General features: G+C 44.7%; 1 protein-coding gene across 4 annotated transcripts in view; it reads left to right on the top strand.

The window, feature by feature from the left end:
* Nucleotides 1-956: 956 nt before the first annotated feature.
* The window catches only part of DSTYK (dual serine/threonine and tyrosine protein kinase), a 49,582-nt gene continuing 24,211 nt past the window's right edge, over nucleotides 957-26,327 (top strand). The window contains exons 1-4 of one of the 4 annotated variants that reach the window (XM_045583045.1): nucleotides 957-1,384; nucleotides 4,437-4,485; nucleotides 7,192-7,289; nucleotides 21,532-21,890. In XM_045583045.1, coding sequence (XP_045439001.1) covers nucleotides 1,162-1,384; nucleotides 4,437-4,485; nucleotides 7,192-7,289; nucleotides 21,532-21,890 — 729 coding nt within the window. In that variant the 5' untranslated portion in view covers nucleotides 957-1,161. The remainder of the gene's footprint in view (nucleotides 1,385-4,436; nucleotides 4,486-7,191; nucleotides 7,290-21,531; nucleotides 21,891-26,327) is intronic. The other 3 variants (XM_036442241.2, XM_045583046.1, XM_036442242.2) reach the window with 3 other exon arrangements.

Raw genomic sequence — 26,327 nt, 5'->3', positions numbered from 1 at the left:
CTTCACATCAAGAAAGACAGGATGGTTCTGTGCCTAGAGAGGAGGGGAGAGAAAGCAGGAGGCGAAAAAGAGATGGTTGTCAAGTTTTGTCTCCTCTGTATTTGTGTTCTGGGCTCCTTGACAGTCCGTGTGAATAAAAGTGTTCTATATTAGCAGAAGCCAAATGAAGATAATTAGAACCTGTTTGGAAGGCTACAAACCTCAACTTCCCTTTAACTAGCTCTCTACTTCAAGAAACCAAATGAGCTCCAGTTTAAAGCTCTTTAATGAGCCTTTCACACACCCTGTTCTCACACTTGGAGAGGAAAGTCAGAAAAGTAGCAGGAGCCCTAGCCGGTTTGCTCAGTGGTTAGAACGTTGGCCTGCGGACTGAAGGACCTGGGTTAGATTCCGGGAGCACATGCCTGGGTTGAGGGCTTGATCTCCAGTGGAAGGCATGCAGGAGGCAGCTGATTAGTGCTTCTCGCTCAACATTGTTTCTCTCTTTCTCCCTCTCCCTTCTTCTCTGAAATAAATAAAAATATTAAAAAAAAAAGAAAAAGAAAAAGAAAAGAAAAGGCGGAAACACAAACATGAGGGATTTCCCTACTTCCAGGGTATTTTTACCCAGTTCCCCAGTATCTACTGTATTCGGAAATTCAGAGCCATTAGGGTAACCATGGAGATATTACTGGCTTTCGTCCAGTTTCCTTCCTTTTCTTTGCTGTTAGAATCTTTCTGTAAGACACCCCACTCTGCCGGCATCCATTTCCTGCAGCTCCTCTCTCTGCTCAGAGATATCTCTACAGGGAGCAGGAACACGTTTTTTAAGCGAGGAGAGAGTGTAAGCAGGAGAACGAGCAAAGTCCACACCCAAAGCGGGTGAAATACCATTCACAGCCAGCGGGTTTGGACTACAAGTCCCAGGAGACACCGCAGCCTCGGCGCGTCCCCACGATCCTTCCCCCCAGCTCTTCTAGATCGTGGAGATAAAGGTTCCGCTCACAGCGCACTGCAGTGTGGTCTGTTTTTAACCGTGCTGACGGAGTGCGGAGCCCGGCCGCTCGCAGGCGGGGGCGTTCGGAGGCGGATTCCTCCTCCCTCCAGCGCTGGGGGGGTGGGGAGGAGGGAGGCCGGGCCAGCGGGCTGCGGACGGAGCCCCGAAGACAGCGGGCGGAGGAGATGGAGGGCGACGGGGTGCGGTGGGGGAGCGAGCCGCCGTCGGGTCCGGGCCCGGGCGGCGGCGGCATGATCCGGGACCTGTGCCGCAGCTTCGGCCGCTACCGCCGCTACCTGGGCCGGCTGCGGCAGAACCTGCGGGAAACCCAGAAGTTCTTCCGCGACCTCCAGGGCTCCCACAGCCCCGGCGGCCCCTCCTCCCCCGCCGAGGCCGGGCTGCAGGCCGGTAAGGAGGGCAGCCGCTAGGAGAGAGGCCCGAGAGGCCAGCGGGACGCGGACCGCGCCCCTGCCCTGCACAACAGCCCGGGGAGCGGTGGACGGGAGGAGGGCCGCGCGGCCGGGCCCGCGTGCTGCGCCGGCCGGACCCCAGATGCCCTGGGAGGGCATCCGCCGGGGGGTGGGGGGAAGCGAGGGGGCGGCGTGGGCTCGGCCTGGGGTCCCGGGGTCCCGGGGCCCTGGGATCTGGGGTCCGGGGGTCCTGGGGTCCTGGGGTCCCGGGGGCAGGAGACGCACGGAGGCTGAGTTCCCGGAGCTGGATCCCGGGGCCCGGCTGTGCGCGGGCGGGCGGGCGCGGAGGCCGGTGTCGGGGGGGGGGCCGGGGTTACCCCGGAGGAGAGTGGAAAGTGGCTCGGTGTCGGCGGCTGAGCCCCGGTGGCTCTGAGTCCCCGCTATGGGATGGAGGATGGAGGAGGGGCTGGAGGCAGGGTGCCCTGGGAGGCTGAGGAGGTCGGGGCATGATAGTGGATTGAGCGTGTGTTAGGCGTGCTTGATATGTATGTGATAGGCGTGTTGATTATGTATGTGATAGGCCTGCTTGATTATGTATGTGATAGGCGTGCTTGATTATGTATGCGATAGGCGTGCTTGATTATGTATGCGATATGTGTGCTTGCTTATGTATGTGATATGCCTGTTGATTATGTATGTTAGGCGTGCTTGATTATGTATGTGATAGGCACGTTTGATTATGTATGTGATTGGCATGTTTGATTTTGTATGTGACAGACATGTTGATTTTGCATGTGAAATGCTTTTGCACCAGTCGGGAAGCTACTCTGAAGTCAGGATTGGACTCGCAATGGCGCTGGGGTCCCTGAAGGAGATGATCGTTGACGGGTGGCATCGACTTGTCTGAGATGTTGCTTGTGCCGGTGGTGAAGTTAGGGGAGGGGTTGTTTTTGGCCCGGAAACTTCCTGACGCAGCTTCTCTCTGGGATGTGGTAGAGGCCCTAGTAGCACTTAAACTTGTGCAGGGTCTTTCTTCGATCTTCCTTAGGTTCTTGTGTCCTCTCCAATGGCTTGTTGTTGGCGGGGAACTGGACGGTTTGGTTTGCTAATGACTGACTCTAACTAGGAAATCACCTAGGTTGGGAGGGATCCCATAAAGATGGATGCCTTGGAGACAACACAGTAGAGAAGTCAGCGGGGTTATTTTAGGGATTCAGACTTAAGTATGTATTAACTTCACATTAAAGTACAATACGTCTCCGGCTCTATTCCACAGATTGAATGAGAATATCTAGTGGGTGGGTCCCAAGAATCTAAACATCTGGGATGAACATCTCTGGGGATCTGATGCAAGTGGTCTGCAAACACACTTTAAGGAACACCACAGAGGCTGACAGCAGATTTGAACGCGAGGCTCAAATGGAATGAATTGTTAAACTCGATAGGGTTTGTGTCTTGGGCCCTATATTTCCGAAGTTACATGGTTAGTATCCTGAATTTGCCTGAGACTCCAGAAATGGTGATAAAAATAAGACAGTAGGATTCTGATAAGGTCCTCAGTGATACTATATATAGTGATACTATACTATTATACTGAATTAGCCTAGATATAAGTAAAAAGACCATTTTACTTCATGGGATGAATGGGAGGAGGAGGATGACTTGTGTCAGGGAGGAGGAGATTCCTCCCCGCCCCCACCTCCTTCTTTAGTTCCAGGACTGGACTCATAATGAAATAATAAAATTGACACAAGACTAAATTAACAGGAGAAAAAAACCCAATTTAAGAGGTACACATAGGAGAATGATAGTATGGTCAGATTATAAAATGAGGCTTGAAATTATCCCATCGGGCACCTTTAAAAAAAATTCTCACCAGAGAATGTGTTCTATTGATTTTTAGACAGCGAAACATCCACCCGTTGCCTCCCATACGCTCCCGATTAGGGACTGAACCTGAAACCTAGGTATGTGCCCTGACCAGGAACCTAATGCACAACCTTTTCCAACCAAGCCACCCAGCCAGGACCAACCAGGCCCCTTTTTACACCTTGTAGCCAAAGAAACAAATGTGACAAATTGACAGAACAAAGCAAGTGAGTGCTTATTAGAAAGGAATCTAAGCAAAGTTTGGAATTGAGTAGGAAGTTAGCGAAGGCATTACAGGGCTTGTTAATACAAGCTTTTGTCTGGATTTTTTAAAACCCAGATTGTGATAAGATTGTCTCAGGCTTGCGGAGCTAGGAGGGTGCCTAGCTCATGGGGACAGAGAGGTTACAGGCTGTTCCTTAAGTAACTTTAATTCGAGATGCTGAGGCTGCCATCGAGGGCTCTCTGCGACTGGCCTGCCCAGGGCCCCGCACTAGCTGTGCCGTAACTGCGGTGCTGACACCTTATGCCCAGAGAAGTTCTGAAAATGGAGCGCCGGAGGCGTCAGAAAACAGCTGGTGGGAAGGGCTCGGGATTTTAGCGATGATCCCCAGGGTGCGTACTTTGACCCTCTCCCTTAGCAACGCTTTCCCTGCTCCCAGGGTTCTCTGAGAGCTTATTTAATAAAACAGCACAAAACAAAAGACCCTCTATTGCTGTTGTTTTATAATAACTATTCTTGAAAAGAAACCGAGAGAGTAGATGCACCTCAGAGGGATGGAGGTTTCCAGGCATCTGGATTGGCTTTTGTTTTAATCCTTTAAAAGCCACCTTATGAAGACCGAGGCACCTTTTGCATGTTGCCTCATCGGCTTTTCTAGTTGACTGCATGGTGAACCAGTCCTAGCGTTTTTAACTCTCTTCACTCACCTTCTGTCCACCGGAATGAAAACCGAGAGAGGCTTCTGATGACAGCACTGGGAGCAATTTGATTTTGTTCCATAAAATGCTTCAACTCCTGTCAGTGTGAGGAGTTTTATCTTTGGAGGGGAGATTGGTCAGGTAGCACTTCTACTCGTATGTATATTTTGGGGTGCCATTTCCCCAGCTGGGTAGGTAATTGTGTTAGAAAGGAGGGACTCCTTAAGAGACAGGTAGCTCATGTTCTCTCCTTTTTATAGGCTGTCTTTGCAGGGTCATGTTCATTCAGAGACGTCTCGACTTTCTTTTGTGAATGTTGGTTTCTAATTCGTAGGAACTTGGAATGTTAAGGGACACTCGATTTAAAACAAAAAGTTTTTATAGAAAAAAAGAAGGGTTGGGGAGAGAAACATTGATGTGAAAGAGAAACATCGATTGGCTGCCTCCAGCACTCACCCTGACCAGGACTGAGCCCCCAACCTGGACATGTGCCCTGACCAGGAATCCAGCCAGCGACTTTTCGGTGACACTTAACCACCTGAGCCACACTGGTCAGGCGGGACACTCAGTTTTTCATATATATGTATTATTGATTTTTTACAGAGAGGAAGGGAGAGAAATAGATAGCTAGAAACAGCGATGAGAGAGAAACATCGACCAGCTGCCTCCTGCACACCCCCTACCGGGGATGTGCCCGCAACCAATGTACATGCCCTTGACCCGAATCGAACCTGGGACCTTTCAGTCCGCAGACTGACGCTCTATCCACTGAGCCAAACCGGTTTCGGCTCAGTTTTTTACCTAATGAACCTCTAGAATAGGGGTGTCGAACTCAATCAGAGAAGGGGCCAAAATCTAAAATCCAGCCTAAATCGCGGGCCGAATGGTTTACTGAACAGTCATAAACTGTCATTGTGATGGAAACGCAGCGGAGTGCAGTGATGACAGCACGGTGTGGGCCACATTGCAAGGCCTGGCGGGACGGATTTGGCCCGCGGGCCTTGTGTTTGACACATGTGCTCTAGAAGGTTTTAGGTCATATCAGGATGGGCTGTGCTTCTGGGTTGGATGTATATGGTATTTGAGCAACTGAAGATGATGGATTTACTCTGTTTCTATTATTTCACTTTAACCACAAATTAGATGAGAAGGACCCCAAAATTATGCTTCCTTCTTATTTTTGACAGCTTTGCATTCACTGGAGGCAGTATATATACGAGTGTTGCAAACAAGTTTATAGTTGCTCATGTGGAAAATAATACAAAAATTAATTAAAAAAAACAATACAAGAATAAACTGTTTCACAGACTCACCACTGTAAGCTTGCTTTTGCTCCACCCTGTATATAATGCACATGATGTTTTAGAAGTTAAATAAAATTGATGACATAGAACTCTAAAATGAGAGTAGCTTAGACTGTAATCAAGAAGACTGAATTATAAGTGAAATTTCCTTAATTGAGTTTATCTGTGGCCTTTTTTTCACCTAACTATAGGGTCAGAGAGCTTCTCTATCCGTCAATTTTCCGCTGTCAGAGGTTGAGAAGTAAAGAGAGAAAGGCTTTGAGCTCTTCTGAAAAAGGCAGATGGACTGTTAAAAGTAGCAAAGGGAAAACTACTTTTCTTTTTAGATCCTTTGGAGTTCCTAGCTATGGCAATGGAACATAAATCTCTCCATTTTAAGAAACCAGAATAACTCAAATGTGTCTAATTGGAATGTTCTAGTGTCCTGCATTCCCTCAATCCTGACTCCCACTCCTATTGACTGAGTGACCTTGGGCAAATCACAGCTATGCTGGGCCAGTTTGCTCATCAGGAAATGGGGATTATGGTAATAGCACTTGCCTTCAGGGTTGTGGGAAGTTATAGGTGTTCAGAGCAGCGTTTGGTACTGCTGTCTAACTGTTTGCTATTATTCAATAAACTTTTGAGTGCCTGGTTTAGAGGATGAAGAGTCCAAGACATTGGCCTTGGCCTTCGATTAGTGGAAGTCAGTATTTCCCTTTTATACTTTTCTCCTAAGAAAGAAAAAAATACATAAAATAGTCAACATTATCATGTACCTATTTGTCTGTGTTGGATGAGAGATAAAAGGAAGACCTGAATTTGGTCCTGTGATCTTAACCATATGCACACTTAATGCGTAAAGCAGAGAAATGGCAGAAAGCTGAGGTATTGTAGGCGTTTTATGTGAGTTATGATTCTTTTTAGAGCTCTTTGCCTTTGCTTAGCCAACAGCTTGACTTCCCCCACATTCTTCACCCTCTTTTTTCTGTCACAACCAGTATAAACTGGTTGCCAGAATTAAAAAGAAGAGGAAAAACACTAGTGCACTTATTTAAGTAGACATTTTTCTTGAACTCCTTGGACAGAAATTGGTGTGGACAATAAAGTTTAAGTGGCAGAGTGACATCTGGGCAAGGGACAGAAAGTTGGGAGAGAGGAGATTCTTTCCAGCCTGGATGTGTAGAACTGCCCTCTGCATGGGGTTGGGGGTGGGGAGAAGTTGGGGTTTGGGGATGAAACAGAAAGAGATGAGTTGGTGGTAGTTTGCCATGGTCTGTGTAGAGGAGCTGCCTCAGTAATCCTATATAATAAAAGGCTAATATGCAAATTGACCGAATGGCTGAAAGACTGGCCGCTATGATGCTCACTGACCACCAGGGGCTGACACTCAATGCAGGAGCTGCCCCCTGTGGTCAGGCTTATATACAGGCTGGTGAGTGCAGCTGTGGTCGCTGGAGCCTCTCCCACCTCCGCCGGCGGTGCTAAGGATGTCCAACTGATATCTTATGGGCCTAAGCTGTCAGTTGGACATCCCCCGAGGGCTCGCAGACTGTGAGAGGGCACAGGCCAGGCTGAGGGATCCCTCTAAGTGCACAAGTTTTGTGTATCGGGCCTCTAGTGTCAATAGAAGCTCAGCAGAGACGGTGTAATTGTGGTTCTCGCTACTTAAATTAGATGAATAAAACCCTCTTTCTCCAAGTACATCTAAAACTTTCATTTTCTCTCTCAGTTTTCTTCCTGGATGGAAGCAGCATGTAGTGGTCAGAAGCAAGCCCAAGCATTTGCATCAGACTCGGGTTCCTGTTCTGGTTCAGCCTCTTATTAATGGTGTGGCCTGGGGCAAGTTACTTAAACCTATTTGAGTCTTGGTTTCTTCATATGTAAAATGGGAGTGGTACAGAATGCCCCTTATTTGATGATTCCATCTATATCAAATGCCCAGAATAGGCCAATTCATAAAGAGAGAAAGTAGACCAGTGATTGCCAGGGGATGGGGAGAGAAAAGTGAGAAGTGACTGCGAATGAGTATGGATTTCTTTGGGGGAATGAAAGTGTTCTGGAATTAGTAGTGTTGGTTGCACGATTCAGTGACATGTGAATTATCTAAAGAAATAAATGGGAGTGATAATGTATGCCTCACATAGTCATTATGACCTTTAAAAACACTATACATCAAAGCACTCAGTGCAGGCATATAGTTAGTGTTAGTATATTAGTGTGTGTGTGCGTGCGTGCGTGCGTGCGTGCGTGTGTGTAGTTGGTGAAGAGTAGCTTAGGAAGTTGGAATATGATGGGTTAGGGCACATGTGTCAAACACAAGGCCCGCGGGCCAAATCCGTCCCGCCAGGCCTTGCAATGTGGCCCGCACCGCGCTGTCATCACTGCACTCCGCTGCGTTTCCATCACAATGACAGTTTATGACTGTTCAGTAAACCATTCGGCCCGCGATTTAGGCTGGATTTTAGATTTTGGCCCCTTCTCTGATTGAGTTCGACACCCCTAGGTTAGGGGGAAGAAGAAGAGAAGCAGAAAGATAGGATGTGGGACAGAGCAGTTTTGAACAGGAACCAGACTTAGGTGCGGGTCTCTAAGCTCCAGTTCTGTTTCTGTGGCTTCTCCCCTGTTCTCTCTGACCTGGCCCAGGGAATATAAAACGCACCCTGGCAGGGGAGCGAGCTTACTGCAAATGAGTCATAACCCAGGCTCCATAGCTTGTCCTGGAACTAATTTACTTCAGTGGCGATGTTATCCGATTGAGTGAGAATAATGTGACACTACCTATATCCAAGCCTCTTAGACCATGTCCACTCCCTAACGTTTAGGGCGCCAGACCCCTCTTTGTGGCCCTTGCCACCTCCTTGTCTCTGGGAGGATATGGCCTCAAGCACAGTGGCTTTTTGCACCCTTTGCCTTTACCACCTTTCCCCTTTCTAACCTGCCTTTCCTAGGATTCTGTTTTCCATGGCACAGGGAAGCCTACAGTTAAAAAGGTTGGGATAATCCTGCCTGCTCCTAAAAGATATTATTACCTTAAGTTAGTATCATTTTCAGTGTGTACTGCTTTCAATATGATTAATTTTTCAGCCTTGCAAGTAGTTTTAAAGAAAGCATAGATTTAAATAAAAACTCATTTTGATCTTTACATTTTGTTTTGCTCTGTCCACTTTGCCAGCATGCTCTTTATTTCTTCATACTTCTGTTATCTGACTCACTAGGCTAAGGGAAAAAACAGTCTTCCTGCAGTAAATGTACTTCTCAAAAACAACCTTTTAAAAATAAAACCTTAAAAAGATGTTACTGAAGTAAAGGGAAATATGAATTTCCCCTTATATCTGCTGCTCAATTCCTATAGGCTCAGCACATACCCATTATGCTTTTAATATTTATTTCTTTGTATGATAGTTGCAGATGTATTTATCTTGTCCTTCTGACTAGATTGTGAACCCCTCAGGGTAAAGACTGTTTTTACTCATCTTTGTGTCCTACACTTTCTGCCACAGTGCTTTGTGCATAACAGACAAATACCTTTCCAATTATTTCCATGGCTAGTAGACTTTGGAATGACGTTGTTTTTACTGCAGAAGGTCTCCCCCCCCCCCCCCCAAAGAAAATGCTTTTTGTAGATTTGCCCCATTTTGCTCTTTGGGCCCCTAAAAAATAACGCTGATTAGATGATTGACTAGGCTGGAGTTACGTTCTTCGCTAGTATCCCAGAGAACAATTCTCATGTCCCACAGAATGAGTTGCATGCAGATATCCAGTATCAGAGTTTCCCCATGAGATAGGAAGTAAAATTCCTAATACTCATTCACTCAACAGACCTTTATTAATGCCTGATTGTACTGGGTGCAGGACACATAATGGTGAACCATGTCCAAATAATTGTATTACTCATTCCAAGGTGATATTATGAAAGAAGGATTAGTGTTTCATCACGCTCCTACTGGGTTTTCTACATGTTGGTTACCTTCTTAATTAACCATTAGCTGCCTTGGACGGAGTAGGGATAAGACATATGGGAAATTTTAAGACTGAATGGCATTGATAAAACAGAAGTTGACACGTTTTATTAACTTTCTGAAAGAATACAGGAAAATTAGCTCCAAACTGTCTTTTTTTTTTTTTTTTTTTTTTTTTTTAATCCTTACCCGGGTATATTTTTCTATTGATTTTTAGAGAGCGGAAGGGAGAGAGAGAGAGAAACATCAATGTGAGAGAGTCACATTGGTTGTGTTCTGCACGTGCCCTGACCAGCGCCTAGGCTGGAGAATAGCCTGCAACTGAGGTACATGCCCTTGACTGGAATTGAACCTGGGACTCTTCAGTCCGCAGGCCGACACTCCCATCAACTGAGCCAAACTGGGCAGGACCCAAACTATTTTATGGAGTAATTATAATTATCTTGTTTGTATGATTCAAAAGCAGTCTCACCCAAGGGACTGCACCTGCAACCCAGGCATGTTGACCAGGAATCAAGCCCATGACCTTTCTGTATACGGGACCTGCTTCAACCAGCCTTGCCACACTGGCTGGGGCTTGTGTTTGTTGTTAGAGTGTTTGTCATCTTCAGATCTTTCTCAGAGGTTGCTCATAAGGAAGCCAGTATAAAGAGTATGAGGTGCGTGGGTGTGTGTGTTTTTTTCTTAACAGTTTGTTTATTTTTTATTAAAATTTAAAAATTGATTTGAGAGAGGAGAGAGAGAGAAAAGAGAGAGAAACATCAATTTGTTGTTCCACTTGTTTATGCATTCATTGGTTGATCTTGTTTGTGCCCTGAATGGGATCGAACCCACAAATGTAGTTTTAAAGAAAGCATGGATTTGGCATATTGGGATAACACTCTAACCAACTGACTACCTGGCCAGGACTTCCCTAACAGTTTTAAGACCTAAGGTAAAATTTGTTCCTTACTTCTTGTAGGAAAATAGGAATGATAGGTTTTGCTTCCTATATGGGAATCTGAATGCTATCATTCATAACAAGAGCACAGAGGGTGAATCCATGTGGAAGATGCAGTTTTTCGTTATTTCTTAAAAATATTTTTTTTAAATTGATTTCAGAGAGGGGGAGAGAGAGAGAAAGAGAAACACCAATGATGAGAGAGAATCATCCATTGGCTGCCTCCTGCATGCTCACACTGGGGATTGAGCCCACAACCTGGACATACGACTCTACTGAGAATTGAACCCTGACCTCCTGGTTCAAAGGTCGCTCAACCCTGAGCCACTCTGGCCGGCCCAGTTTTTCATTTTTGATCTTCCATGGTCTGACAGGAGTCCCTGTGGGATTTCCAGTCTAAGTTTAGTCCACCTCATGCTTGAAAATTTATTCTTTGCCAGAGGGGGAGTCTGGTAATTTTGGGTATCCTGGAACTTGCCACCTTAACAGAGAGAACCAGATGTAGCAGTGGCTGAGATATGTGCCCTCTTGCTTAGAGCTATAAACCAGCCATATATAATATTCCTCCAAGTCCAAACCAAAACTGAAGAGAAATTGGCCAGTGCATGGGGCGGGAATGGGGTGGGAGGTGGGACCCCCTTAGTGTCCCCGATGGCCCACAGTACAGGGCCTGCCATGGGGTGCAGGAGTGCCTGTTTCTGTCTCTTTAGCAGGCAGTGTGAGTGGTTTGGACACATGCCCCAGCCTTGTGCCCTGTGGCTGTGGGAACCTTTGACTACAATTCTCTTTGGAGTTGGGCCTCTATAATGTGTTTCCGTTCCTTGGGGTGGTGGTTTCTGGGCAGGAACATGGGAAGTAGGACTTGAAGGTTGTTTTTCTTTTCACTTGGTTGGCTAATAAAGCATCACAAACTATCCCAAAGAATTATGATAGGTCATGTAGTCATAAAAGCCTTTTATTTTAAAATGAAAACCTCACGTTTATTTTTTAAAAATACTTTTATTTATTTTCTTTAACTCAGATGTAAAGTAGATCTAACTGTAGCTTCATCAGATTAAGTTTCAAATAATAATTTAATAAAAAAATTTAAAAAAAGTTGGCTCTCAAAAGAAAAAAAAAGAGTTTTATGCATTATTTATGCTGGACAAAATTTTATCTTAGCGTATTTAACCTTTTCAGTCTATATTATATGGAGAGGATTCTTTTTAATGGGTTGTTTTTTATAAAGAGAGAGAGGAGGAGGGGAGGGAAGACAGAGAAACATCGATCGGCTGCCTTCTCTGTGTGTGTGTGTGCCCAGACTGAGGATCGAACCCACAACCTAGCCATGTGCTCTGACGAGTTAGAACCTGCCGCCTTTTGGTGTAGACGACAACACTCCAATTAACTGAGCCACACCAGCCAGGGCTCCCGGGATTTTTATTTTTTAATCAAGACAAACTTCAGAGCAAAGACCAAGGCCCTGTCATAAATATAGCTAGATTATAAGATTTATTTGAATAAAAACTTTATTTAAATTAGAGAGACAGTGACTGAACCAAAATGGAGTTGTAGGGGAAACAGAATTCTCCCGGCATACAAGAGCCCCACTGTCGAAACCCATGTCAGTTTCTCCGGATTGAACCATTTCCTGTTCTGCTGGCCCTCATTCCATGTGGTAAATGGAGGAGTTCCACTGCTCCACCTTGGTAAAGGGACTTGTTGGTAGAGAAGATTGGCTAGTGCCTGGTAAGAAGGAGGGCTGAGTCCAGAAGAAGTGGAGGTGTATTCCCCACCTCTGAGTAATCAGAGGCACCGCTGTAGGCAGTCCAAGGTCAAGTTCTTCTGGTGGGTTCTTGTTCCGTGAACTGGATAGTTATAGAAACTTTTATCAGAATGTCCTGACCTGGAGCATGATGTTTGTCTCTACTGTGTAGCCTTGAGGATTTGGATTCTAAATCTGACCCCGAACTCCTAAGATTAGTGCCTTGAACTCCCCTGACTCGATCTGGCAGCAGTAAACCTTCACGGGAAGATTGAGGAGGCAGAAAGTAACGTGCAGGGTAAAAGTGCCGACAGTGAAGAAAGTTATTGTTTAAATTCTGTTATTGCCATATTCAATGCATTTTTTAACCTGCTGGATTTGGTTTGTTTTGTCAAGTAAAATTCTATCTCTTGATGTCTTTCTCCTCTGAGATCCAGAACTGCGTCACTTTGCTAGGCATCCTTTTGGCTCATAAAAAAAAAAAATATTTTGAAACAATTTCAAACATAAATCTTGCCAGATGAATACAAAGAGCTCTCACACTACTTCATGCAGATTCCCCAGTTGTTAACATTTTATTGCATTGGCTCCATCACCCAATATCTGTCTCTCCATGATGTCTACTCATCTTCTGGAAGGTTTGAAAGCAAGCTCTAAGTAGGTTGTCTTATCAGGGGTCCTCAAACTTTTTAAAGTGGGGGCCAGATCATGGTCCCTCAGAGAGCTGGAGGGCCGGACTATATGAACTACTAATTCCTACTGTAACACCTTGGCTGCGCTCACTGCCCAAAAAACCTGGCGGGCCGGATCAGACTCCTCTGCGGGCTGCATGTGGCCCGAGGGCTGTAGTTTGAAGATAAGTTACAAGACTTATCTCTTGTAAACACTTCAGTGTACATACCAGCATACAGCCCCCCAAGTCAGGATGTTAACATTGACTCACTGCTGCCATCCAGTCCAGAGATCCCATTCAGATGTTGCTAACTGTCCCAGTAATGTCTGTCTTTCTTTTTGATCCAGGATCCTGTCCAAGTTGCATTTAGTTGTCATGTCTCTCCTCTTCCTTCCCCTGGCCTTTCTTACATCTTCGATAGGTTTAAAGAGTTGGTTTTTCTTTGTGTAGGATGACCCGCATGGATCTCTCTGTTGTTCCCTCATGACCAGACTTGGGTCATGAGCTCTCAGCAGGATTGGGCACAGAAACGATGTGGTGTGCGTGGTGTCAGCCAACATGCTCCTGAAGACATTAAGCTTGGTCATTGGTCATGTTAACTGTCTTCTAGGTTTTCACCTTAAAGTCACCATTTTCCTCTTTGCAGGCAGTTTTTTTGTGGGGAGGAGTTCTAAGATATCACTGGTAGTCCTGTTCCTGATATACCAGTAGATGTCGCATCTGTTGGTCTGACAGCCACCTGCCTCAGTGGCGGTTTGTATAGTTATCATGTATCTCTTAGTTGGTATTCAGTGTCAAGGAAGAGCTCTCCTTTTCCTTTATCTGTTTATGTCAGTCTTTACTTGAGAGTTTTTTTCAATGGATTTTAATCTGTTATCATTAAAATTTTTTTAAAAACGTATATTGTTCTTGATTTGGTCTGTGAGCCCCCGTTTGAGCTGGCTCCTGCGATCATGTTACTGGTTACTGTAAAATGCTGCCTTCCAGATGATGAAACTAAGCCCCTGGTGAAGCCTGGGTCCTTCCAGGTGCCACTTCCCTCTCTGCATCTTGTAAACCCAGCCTCAGCTGCCAGCAGCCTTTGCTCCCTCTGCAGCTCCAGCCTCGGGAGCAGCTTTACCTGAAAGGAGCTTGTCAGCGGGCTGCCCCGTGCGTCTGCATTGCTCATGGCTTCCAGAGGCTGTAACGCTGGGGGCAGAGGTCCTCTCTCTTCCCTGGTGCCAGGATAGCATATTTCTTTAAAACTGTCAGAGATACCCATCAGGTAGGACAGTGGTCGGCAAACCGCGGCTCGGGAGCCACATGCGGCTCTCGAGCCGCAGTTTGCCACTCTGTTGACCAATGAGTTTGCTGACCACTGGACTAGACTAAATGTTACTGTGTAGTTAGAAGCTGTGAGGATTAGGCAATTGTGGCATATTGTGTGCAAAGAGGTAAAGGTTAGTATATGACAGTATATTCAGCTTTCAATACAAGCTTGGCTTCTTGAGTATATTTCAATCTCTAATCTCTAAAAACCATCCCTTTCAACCAAAATCTCTTGTACTGCTTGGTCCTGAAGTTTCTGAAACCCAGACTGCCTACGTATATGTTTTCCTTAAAGGGAGGGGTGCTTGCTCCAGTTCAGAATCCTTTAAATTTAGCTCAAGGTCAGAGAACTTGTTGGGGAATGATAAATGTTTCTTAGCAGAATTATTTCTCTCTCAGCTCCTGGGAGTTTTGTAGCTCAATACTCTGAAGCACGTAGGAGAATTGATTGTAGTAGAAAGACTATAAGCTTCATTTCTCAATTTAGGATTTATCCTTTACTCGTGGCACATGTAAGTAATAAGAAATAAAACATCACTATTTGTGGAAATGTATATCTGTGTTACTGATACTTCAGTGAATGATAAAACTCTGTATTTTCATTCACTTTCAGAGAGGACTATCTGTTTAATGTTAACAGTGAGGCATAAAACTTGGCTGAAGGAGGCAATCCTTGCGTTCCAGGAACAGAGATGGCAGTAGGAACTGTTGAGATGTGAATAGTAAAGTAGTCTGAGGCAAAGGCAGGTCCCATTCATTTGCTTCGTTAAATGCCTTCCTAGCTTGGCCAAAGACTGCACCTTACCCTGGCCTTCACTCACCTCTCGAATGTAATACTGATCAGGATGGAAAACTGGCAAGGAGGAGAGTGTGGTAAACTCCATTGCCCTTACTCCAAACAGCGTGGAGTACCTATTCTAATGGGCAGTAGAGACATAAAAAGGCCATAGTATTCCTTCTCTCCAGTTCTTCCTTTTGAGAATATTCTTAACCTCAAACCCAAAGGATAATACACACTGGTAAGAGGAGCATTAAAAATTTTTCTGAAAAGCACCCACAGACTCTTATAAGAAAAAGACCTTAGGATAACAATAATTAAAAAAAAAATGTTCACCAGCTATTAGTAATTCTGTGTTTCCCCCTAAGTGTTATTTCTGGTTTTGGGCAATTTTCGTAGTGACTATCAGTTTGCTTTAAATTGGGTTCAGAGCAGTTTTCATAGTGGCTCTGTCAGTCTGCTTTACATTGGGGTTCTACAATTACTAAGTTGTGTTTCATGCAGATTGGGAAAACGCGGTAGAGGGTGTAGGGGAGGAAAAATATCTCTATTCAGTTAGGGTCTCAAAGCTGGGCCTAAGACCTAAATTGATATAGGACCAATTAACAGGAGAAAAGCAAGTGCATCTTATTAAATTTTCCTCATATTTGGGAATCCTCATAAGAGAATGAAGACCCAAAGAAGCGGAGTTGAACATTTACTGATTTGGGAAAAGAGAAGTAAGTTTGAAAACATGACAGGACACAGGGGCTTGGGCTAGGGCAGCTAATGGTGGAAAAGTAGGAAGACAAAGACAAAGGGTGGTTTAACGAGGCTCATTTGTACAGATTTTTCATGGCCTTGACTCCGAGTCTCTGGTGATAAGGATGTTGCTTTCCTTCTGGTCTAAGGAGGACATTTGCCAGATGGGGGTTTTATCTCCTGCTCTCAGGAAGAAAAAGGGGAGGTCAGAGTGCTCTTCTTAAACCTGCTGTGTGCCAAGTACCCTTATGTTCAAAACAATCCTTATGCCAAAGTGGTGTATTTTGGGATGGCATATTCTGCCACCCTTCAGGGGTATGGTCTACGACTAAGTAATAACCTGGTGAAGTCGTTCAGAACCAGTCTCCCAGAATGTGGCACTTGGGTATGTGAACTGTTTTGAGCTGAAGACCATGAAGGTCCAATGACATAGAGTTTTTTTTTTAACCTACCCCTTAACTTTCCAAAAGAATTTAAATAGAGGGCCTGGTCTAGGGAGAGAACTAGCACACTGTTAGCCACAACGAATATGGGTAGGTGTAGCGGTCTGGGAAGCTTGGCAAGGCCTGGAGATTGAAGTCCTCTGGGTTCCATTGTCTCTCAATGGCCTGGCAAACATTTGTTTACCAAACTTTTGCTCTTTCCATCCTCCTGAAATTTGTCTTCCTGACCTTTGAAGTCCAGACCTTATCTCAGTAAGGCAAATAAATCTCAATTGCCAACTGCCTGTGAGTCTCATGTTCTTATGGGGGTCCTGTACTCATAGGCAATTACTCCTGTTAATGTGTCCTTCACTAATTTGGTGGTTGGACCAGCCAAAGAATCTCGAATGGTAGAAGGAAACGTTTTTCTCCCCTACACTGGTCCCCTGAGACCTAGGTATAGCTCCCGCACCTTTTATTTGTCTAGATACATGGAGAAACTTGGGCTCTTTTTTTAAAGCTGTTTCCTGTGGATTTTGACTATTACCTATAAATAGGGATAATAATATTCATTCTCTGGGAGAATCGGGAACATTAAATGACATGAGGCAATTCAAGTTATGTACTTAGAAAGGGTAGAGTAAATGCTACTGTGGGAGGAAAAATAATTCCTCTATCTTCTAGGTTCTTGGTGGAGACTTACCCCCTCCCCCCAATAATAAGGACTCTCCCATAATAAAGAGACATTAACAGGAGAAAAACAAACAGAAATTTGATAATATGCATGCCTCCTGTATATGTGGGAGAAACTCAGGAAAACTGAGTAATTCTGAAATGGTCTAAGTTGCCACTTTAAATATCATCTTCAGTTAAAGACAGATGTTGGGTGGGGATGGGAGGTTGCAAGGAAAAGCATAGTACACAAGGGTAAGGTTGTTAACGCATATCTAAGCTTTCCCTTCTTCATTGATAAGAGTGTCTAGAGATTTAGAGTCATCTTTTCCTGCTACGGAGAGGAAGATACCCTTACAAATGGGTATTTCCCTTATAAATGTTTCTTACAAAAGGGTAACTTGTGTTCAGTTTTCAGAGCTTCACCTGAGTCTGCTGTTTCTTAAAAATAACCAGCTTAAAATCAATCAACATGCCAGAGGCATTTTGGCTCCCCTTCATTATCTAAAACAAATGAACAAAATGGATTGGTACTTTAGTTGATCTTCTCCTTCGAGTTTGAAAGCTTTGTTCAGAAGTACAGGGTGTGTTTTTTTGGTTTTTAAAAATATATATTTTATTGATTTTTTACAGAGAGGAAGGGAGAGATATAGAGAGCTAGAAACGTAGATGAGAGAGAAACATCGACCAGCTGCCTCCTGCACCTCCCCACCGGGGATGTGCCCACAACCAATGTACATGCCCTTGACCAGAATCGAACCTGGGACCTTTCAAACCGACACTCTACCACTGAGCCAAACCGGTTTCGGCCAGAAGTACAGGTTTTTGAACCCTTGCACGTCAGTTTGAACTGCTTGGGTCCACTTATACATGCCTTTTCTCAATCGAACTGAGTGGGTCAATTAAAACGCATTTTCAAGGGCCAACTGGCAGGTTGTTGGAGCCCCGAACCCTGACATTGTTCAAGGGCCAGCTCTAGTCGCAATCAAGAAAATCTGTATTTAGGAACTACTGAGTGAAAAATAAGCCTTAACTTGCACTTGAATTTGAATTGACTTTTCCTGTAGTCAGAGTTGGCAAGGTTAATGTGCTCCAGCAGAGAAGCCCTACCGTTACCTTCTGGCAGCCCATAAGCAGATGCTGTTACATTAATTACAAAGAAAACCCGATTAACTCCGAAGTCCTTCCACTGTCAGTGGGGCAGCTGCTCCACCTCTGAAGCAGGTTTTCTTCCTTCCTGCTCCTGTCAGTCTGCAGTTGCTCATCTGCTGCAGCGAACTGCTCACACTGCGCTGTAGGTCCTCAGGGCCCCCGGCTAGTTCAGTCGCGATAGTCCAGGGAGAGCGTGCATAATTTAATTCACAGATAACTTACGGTAAAAACAACCAGACCAACCACCCATCCCCTCAATTACTTTTCCTTCAACAGTTAAAACCTGAGGGAATCCTGGAGTTTTAGAACTGGAAAGGATGTTAAAGATGATCTAATCCCTTAGTTCAGAGATGAGAAATCCAAGGCTGAGAAAAGGCAAGTGAATTGCCAAGGTCACAGAGCTAATCAGCAGTGAAGCGGGGACCAGGATCTCTCCCTTCTCTAGTGCTGTTTCCAATTGGATGCTGCACTCCTCCTCCCTAAACCAGGAACCGTTTGCTGAGAGAATCAAGGAGTGAAACAGTCTAGTTTCACCTTCATTTCTCTCCACATCCTTATTCAAATCTTGTAGACACATTGGAGATCAATAAAAAAGTGAAAGATTGCCCTAGCTCAGTGGATAGAGCATCGGCCTGTGGACTGAAGGGTCTCGGGTTCAATTCTGGTCAAAGGCACATGTCCAGGTTGTGGTCTCGATCCCCAGTGGGGGGGGGGGGCGTGCAGGAGGCAGCCCACCAATGATTCATCATCGATGTTTCTCTCTCCTCCCTTTCTCTCTGAAAGCAATAAAAAATATTTTAAAGAAAGGTAAAGATTTGTAGGAGAAGCATAGGGCTTAGATAATGAGGTATTGAAAAACCAATGGTGATATCCATGAAAGAGCTTTTTTTAGTGTCCATGGGAACAAAAATTAAAACTGGTTTCAGTGTCGGCCCCTGGCCCATTGCACTGGTCTATGGCTGTTTGACACTAGAGGGTCTATTTGTAGTGACTGTTTTTGTCACTATAGAGGTGTGTGTGTGTGTGTGTGTGTGTGTGTGTGTGTGGTGATTTGGGTCAGATGAACAATGGAGTGTGTCTGCTGTGGTTTTTGGCTCATGCAGAGCATGTTTTACTGGCTCTCCTATAGTTGACAGTGTCTCAGAGATGTTGAGATCTCTCCCTTTGGTGCTGAAAATGCTTAGTTGATTTTCATTATCTACTAGAGGTCCAGTACACAACATTCGTGCACTTTTAGGGGGGTCTGGAGGGAGTCCCTCAGCCCAGCCTGTGCCCTCTCACAGTCTGGGACCCCTCAGGGATTCTGACTGCTGGCTTTGGCCTGCTCCCCCAGAGGTCCTTAGCACTGCCACAGAGGGAGCCTCTCTCGCCACTGCTGCTGTGCTCGCCAGCCAAGAGCCTGGCTTCCAGCCGAGCTGTGCTCCCCCTGTGGGAGTGTACTTGACCACTAGGGGACAGCTCCTGCATTGAGCTCCTGCCTCCTGGTGGTCAGTGCGTGTCATAGTGACTGGTCATTCCGCCATTCAATTTGCATGTTATCCTTTTATTATATAGGATTACCCACTCTCCTAGCTGCAGCAATAATAAATCTCATTCAGATTGTTTTTTTTATGTACCAACTTTTGTTTTAGGAGTTCTGAAATTTGTCAGAATGAATTTACTTCTATCTGAGGATATGAGGACGACTGAGAAGAGAGGAAAGGAAGGAAGCGTAGATGAGAGTGAATCTAGTTGGACATTTCACTGCTCAGGCAGAGAGTTCGGTAGTTAAGTGAATTCTGCAAGGTGTTTGGGGAGATCCTGTTCCGTTGTCCATGTTGAGATGAAGGAGGTTTTTAGTAATGTTAGTCGCTCCTAAGTGGTTCATCCTGGTCCTGGACTTTCCTGAGTCTTTAGCAGAATATTTACAGTTTTCTATAAACCATTCTGCACAGTAAATGGGTTCTTGCATGGAGTGAACAAAGGTGTAACATAAAGTACTTACTATGTTTTCATTGTCCTGTTGGGGTGTTTCGCTAATTATAAACAAGATAACTAGAGTAGACTGTGACAAGTGTTTAGCTGTGAACAAGATAGGCAGGCACTCAGGAAAAGTCCATTGCTGCGTGCTAAGTGGTCATACAAGAAATTGGCTGTGTCCCATTGCTTTTGATGGTAGTCAAAGTCAGACCAGTGGTCTGGTGTTTTGCGCTCAGTAAGCACCTTACACAGAAGTAGGCACTCACTAACGCTCTTAGCTTTTCCAAAGGACACATCTCTTCCCTGGGGAGCATAGGCTCCTTGCTTCAGTGTCTGGCGCTGTTGACGTGCATGTGCAGGCCAGGTGGTGTGCCTGCCCACGGCCCTGAAAGGAGGGGCTCCCCAAAATGCACACGGGGGTCTGGGTGAGAGTGGACCCCTGTAAACCTTTTGGAGATGCCATTTGTAGAAGAGAAGGAGGTTTAAGGATGTGAAATGGTAAGTTTGTGGCAGGAAGGTACAGTCTAAAGTAGACCAACCTCTGTAGTGAGTCTGGGCTCTCTTGCTTCATGCATAGGAACAAAATAAACAGCGTATGGAAGGTATACAGCTCGTGGTTAAGTGTCTCAGGGGATGCTGTGTGTTGGTGCCCCCCCCAAATTTCAGTTAAGATGCATGTAAGATCAGCCTTCTTACAGCCCAAGAGCCATGTGTCTGTGCCCTTCCGAACAAACTCACGGGCTGCCTGAACCATAGAGATAGGCAGGCACTGGCGCTGGACAAGGGGGAGAACGAAGGAGTTCAGAATCTGAGCTTCAGGCAGCTAATTTCAGGTTCCTCTCCTCAAACAGGGGTCTTCATGCTTTAGGGAGTCTCTTGTTCTGTGTTGAATACCATTGGACTTGTTTGTGGAAGCGTGGCTGCCTTGAAAGAACGTTTTTGAAAGAAATCACATCTTGTAGAGTTGCCTGGATCCTAACTGGCAGTTCTCTCCTTTTCCATAAGTGGGAATGTGATTTGATTAGGAGATATTGACCTTAATTGAGTACGTGATGCTTTAAGAAAACAGCTGACTTGGCAACTGGGGCGCTGTCTCCAGCTCTCGGAGAGATGAGCTCAAAAAGATCCTAGAGCTTATGTAAATTTGAATAACTTTTTATTTCAACGTGTGTGATTCCCATACATTTAGTTATAAAATATGTCATCAGAGAGGAAAATAACAAGCTAAAACTTCACATGGTAGCAACACTTGAAAAGGTCGAATATGTTCGAGTATTAAATCTTCTGTCCTAAGGAAGGTTTTCATTTTAACATTCAGGTGTGGTTTCTCCTTGGACTCACATCCCAGTCAGTGGCTTTGTCAATGTAATGATCTTGTGATTGTGACGGAGTCCCTGTAAACTCCTTAGGCTGCCCCTCCCCTGGATGGAAACCGCTACCTTTCTGGATAAAACAGCTGCTTTGGGGAGGAGCCAGGGAGGGGAAGTCTGTTTGATGTTTGAGGAGCCTTTTCTGACTGGGATGTTTTCCTGATATCTCCTTCCACCAAGAGCTTCCTAGAAATGTTTTCTCTAGGACGCCTGGCATCCTCCTGGGGTCTCTGTATGAATCTCTAGGACCCCTGGCATCCTCCTGGGGTTTCTGTATGAATCTCTCTCCACCCCTCCTCACTCTTCTCTCTGTCCTCCTCTCTCCTTCTCACCCTCCCCTTCCCCAACTAGGCCAACTGAGCTGCATTTCCTTTCCACCGAAGGAAGAGAAGTACCTCCAGCAGATGGTGGACTGCCTCCCCTGCATCCTGATCCTCGGCCAGGACTGTAATGCCAAGTGCCAGCTATTGAACCTGCTCTTGGGGGTGCAGGTGCTTCCCACCACCAAGCTGGCCAGTGAGGAGAGCTGTAAGCTGCGGCGCCTCCGCTTCACCTATGGGACTCAGACCCGGGTCAGCCACACTCCGGTTGCTCACCAGGGCGCCTGGGAGACCATCCCTGAGGAGGACCTGGAGGTCCAGGAGGACAGTGAGGATGCTGCCCATGTGTTAGCCGAACTGGAGGTGACGATGCAACATGCTCTCTTACAGGTACTGATCTCATACTTACACAATTGTATACACATATACCAGCTTTTCTTGTGTTTGAACTTTCTCAAAGGCAGTATCCACTCTCAGCTCTGAGCATCAGCTGATGGAGTTAAAGGAACATAGTCTAGGAAGTTGAAAACAGACAAGGTTGTAGCAGTGCCCATCCCTGCCTCTGTGGCCGTGCTGCAAGGCCCTGAGCAATTGGCTTGTCTCCTTGCCTCCTGTCTCCCTTTTTAAAATAGAAGGAATGTGCCCTGGCTGGTTTGGCTCAGTGGATAGAGCGTCAGCCTGCAGACTGAAGGGTCGAGGTTTGATTCTAGTCAAGGGCACATGCTTGGGTTGTAGGCTTAATCCCCAGTGTGGGGTGTGCAGAAGGCAGCCGATCAGTGATTCTCTTTCATCAGCCAATCGGTGATTGATGTTTCTATTGTTCCCTCTTCCTTCCTTTCTGAACTCAATAAAAATATATTTAAATAAAATAAAATAGAAGGAATGTGATATTTGCACCTTGCTATGCTTTTACAGAATGATTATGTTCAAGGGCAGAAATCCTTTTTTCTTTCTTAGCAGGAAGGTGTTCTTGGATTATCAGCTGCTTCCTGCACACTCCCAACTGGGGATCGAGTCTGAAACCCAGGCTTGTCTCTGACTGGGAATCGAACCAGTGACTTCTTGGTTCATGGGTAAATGCTCAACCACTGAGCAACACTGTCTAGGCATGTTTCCTACTTTCTAAGGAATTTTGGGAATGTGAAGACAGGTCTGGCTCAATGTTATGAGATCTGGAGATTATCATTTGCTTCTCTTTTCAAGTAAACTCGCAAGGAGAGCACAAGGTGTTAAGGCATATCCTAAGAGATCATATTGTTTGTCTGGTGTTGCTGCCTCCACTTAGGGAGGACTTGTTTCTTGTGCTAGGCTTCCTTTCCTGCTGTATAGCTGGCATTGGGCTATTGGAGTAGACTGAATGGGGATTGGCAACACATGTGACTATGCCAAGGTTCAGGAGTGGGTAGGAATACAAGAATGCAGGCACTCTCAGCATAGAGATCCATTACCTTGGTTAGTTGTGCTAGGAAGGATGGGCTAGTTTGGCGGGACTAGGAGAGTGGTTTCTTTTTTCTAATATATTTTTATTTCTTTCAGAGATGAAGGGAGATAACAATAGAAACATCAATGATGAGAATTATTGATTAGGTGCCTCCTGCACACCCAACACAGGGGGTGGAGTTTGCAACCTGGGCATATTTCCTTGACTGGAATCCAACCTGGAACCCTTCAGTCTGCAGGCCAAAGCTCTAAACACTGAGCCAAATTGGCTAGGGCGGTTTCTTTCTTCTTATAACCTATTCACCTACTCATGTTCTAAAAGGCTTGATCTCCCAGTCAGTGAATGAGTCCTTTGGTTGTAGCCATGTCTGTGACATTCTGGAAATAGAAACTCATTTCCTTCCAGAGTCCAGATTTATTTTATCTTGATAAAAGCTAGAGGGGACTATGATATAGGGCAGCATTTTCTCTCAGGTTAGTTTCAGTGTGACTTTTCTGTTTTCTTGAGCTTGCATTTCTCAGCTCAGGGAGCTGTGAGAATTCTTAGATAACTCTGAGTAAGAGTTGTATATTGACTGAGGCTCCTCAGTTGACCCATGAGCTTCTTCACAGGCATAAATATTTGATCCATACACAGTCTGTCTATTGTATACTACCCTGGTCTGGTTCCTTCCAGTTGTCAGCAGCTCAGTGGTTTTTCTAATTTTTTAGATTTTAATTCCCTGTAAGAAATAACATTTTATAACAGGACCCAGTACATACATACACATATACTTTGAAATAAAGTTTCAGGAACCAAAACTTTTACTTCTTGCAAAACACACTGATATTTTTCTTCCTATTCTATTTGACTTTATTTTGAAAAATGATGGTAGCAACCACTAAATTGATGCTATGACCGCATGCTTTGTGATCGGCAGCTTAAAAAACACAGCTTAAAATGGGTGAAATGACTGACTGCTCTAGCTTGGGTAGTGATTTTTCCTATCATTGCCTTTTAAAACCAGTCCTGGAATGTGTGCAAAGCCATTGCAGAAGGGGCGAATTGCTTTATTTCTTTGTACCTCATCATTTTATTGGTTTCAATTTTTAAATACTTTTCCTTTCACTGGTTTTCATTTTAACGCTCATTTACTTTTGTTCCATGAATCGAGGCGATGCAAATAGGGGAAGTGAGAGCCTTCCCCCAAGAGCCTGTCTGAGCGCTTCGCTTGCCGCTGAGAGCGGTGCTTGCTCTGCTCTTGCTAAGCTCTCAGACTGAGATGACCACTGCAGAGGCCACCTGGATGGGGAGTTGCGATACCAGACCAGCTTTTTGTCCACACAGTTGAAATATATATTCTTTCTTGAGGAATATTCTTTTTGAGGAATTCACAAGCCTGTGTTTCTGTTTCATGTGGTTTCTGAGGCTTCCTTAGCCAGTGTTTCTCCGGATCTGCTTTATTCACTAATGGTTTTGATGTAGAAATAGCAACGGACCCCAACGGTTCCAAGTTTGAGCCCTTTGATGCTGAGCCTCACAGGGGCAGCCTTTGTGGAGCACAGGCCCTGCCCTGTCTCTGCAGTCAGGCTCCCGTCTCCGTGAAGCGCATCAGCCATGCTCCGCTCACTGCTGGGAGCATTTCACAGCCACCTTGAAGATTCTTCATGCCAGTGAGAAAGATCTTTCTGTTCAGCTCCCTTTTTATTTAGGACCAGTGAGTTAGCTCTAATAGCCCTTCCATTTGGCGTGTAAAAGGGGTGGCGAAGAAAGGAAACATTTAGCTAAAGGAAACCAAGATTGAATTAGGGGAAATGGATATTCATTTGCAACTGTCAGATTGTCAAAGCAGAATTTCCCCTGCCCTCTTATACAATGGCCATTCTTCTAATCTGCTGCTTTAAAGTCTTCGTAAATTAGTCATTTTCAGTTTTCTAGAAATAGGCCAACTCACATGAACCCTAGTGCTGTGTGTTCCCAGCTTTTTAGTTCTGGTCCCCGGAGATTCTTGGTTCATAATTCAGTAGGAGAGGCACTGTCAAGCCATTAGTTTCCAAAACCTTGTTTAGTGTTAAATTTAAAGCAGTCACTTTCCAATTGGCAACACATTTCGCCACTCACCATATAGTTCTGTCTTTGTGGACATACTTCCCCTTCGGCACCCTCAGCCCTCTCTTTGCATCCATCCATCTACCCACCTCTTTCTCTCTTTTCTTCCTCTTATAAGTCCAGTGGAGCACAGGGTCTGCCTCAGAGTTGTCTCAGTCTGATGCTGGGGGTGTCTATGTATTTTTTTCCTGTGAACAACTGTAAGAAAGGAATGAAAAGAAGCAGAGGAGATTACACGTACTGAGCTTACACAGATCCTGCATTCCAGCAGCGGTGTTTTCTGTTCCGCGGCTGGTCCGGAGCTCTCAGCTGTGCTGTGCTTATCAGTAGCCTGTTTGTCCCCACCAGATGCTTTCTGGCCTTTTGGACAAATGTCACCTGGCAGCCAGGCTGCCACACGCTGCCATGGTTTTTGGCTCATAGTGATGTCTGATCGGATATATTTCAGGGAACTGTAGTAGGTTGATGTTTCCACAAAAGGTATAATAACTTGCAAATAAACTTATTTTTATTTTTATTTTTAACTCGAACCAGTTGGCACAGTAAAGTTTTCTCTAACACTCAATCAATAGATTTCAATGGAAATGCTCTTTTCAAAATTTTATACAGACATTTATATTTTTAATTTCCCAGCAGTTAAACACTTTCACAAACAAAATTCATTATAAAGGATCTTACTTAAAATAATAAACGTTGATGCACAATTTTAATTTCAAAATTTACAGAAAATTATTTGTTGCTAGAAAGTTAGCTTCTCTCAATTTTTGTCTAGTTATTGCATTTGAAATGGCACCTTCTAGAACTAAATTTGTCTGTTGCTTACTTTTAGTTAGATGATGAAGTTGGGATAACAGCTGTGAGAGAAAAATCATGATATTCTAGAGATATTAAAATAAACCATGATTTTTGTGGGAGAATAAGAAAGGGGAACTGAGGTATATGTTAATAAAGGATATGGGAGGTTCCAGCAAATCATTACTTATAATTTCCTTCTAACAATAGTCCTGTATTCTTTGAATTTAACATCTCTCTTGCCTTTCCCCTAACATACATGTGTTTGGTTTTTTTTGCCAAGAAACCTGGGAATACGTATAGGTTAACTTACCTATTAACAGTATATGTAGTTTAAATGCAAGTTTTTAAAAAATCTCTATGCTCACAAGAGAAGCCTTGGTATCTCTTAGGAACAGCTTGAAGTTGAGGATGTATACTCTCAATTCACCGCCAGTGATTAATTTTTAGCCTTCCAAGATTAGCTCTTGGGGAAAAAATCTGGCTGAGATCATAATCGTAACCTT

Source organism: Pipistrellus kuhlii, unplaced genomic scaffold (assembly GCF_014108245.1).
Source record: "Pipistrellus kuhlii isolate mPipKuh1 unplaced genomic scaffold, mPipKuh1.p scaffold_m20_p_18, whole genome shotgun sequence".
In the NCBI taxonomy this organism is placed as follows: Eukaryota; Metazoa; Chordata; class Mammalia; order Chiroptera; family Vespertilionidae; genus Pipistrellus; species Pipistrellus kuhlii.
Note: the sequence above shows the minus strand (reverse complement) of the source record. Positions and strands in the feature narration are given on the sequence as shown.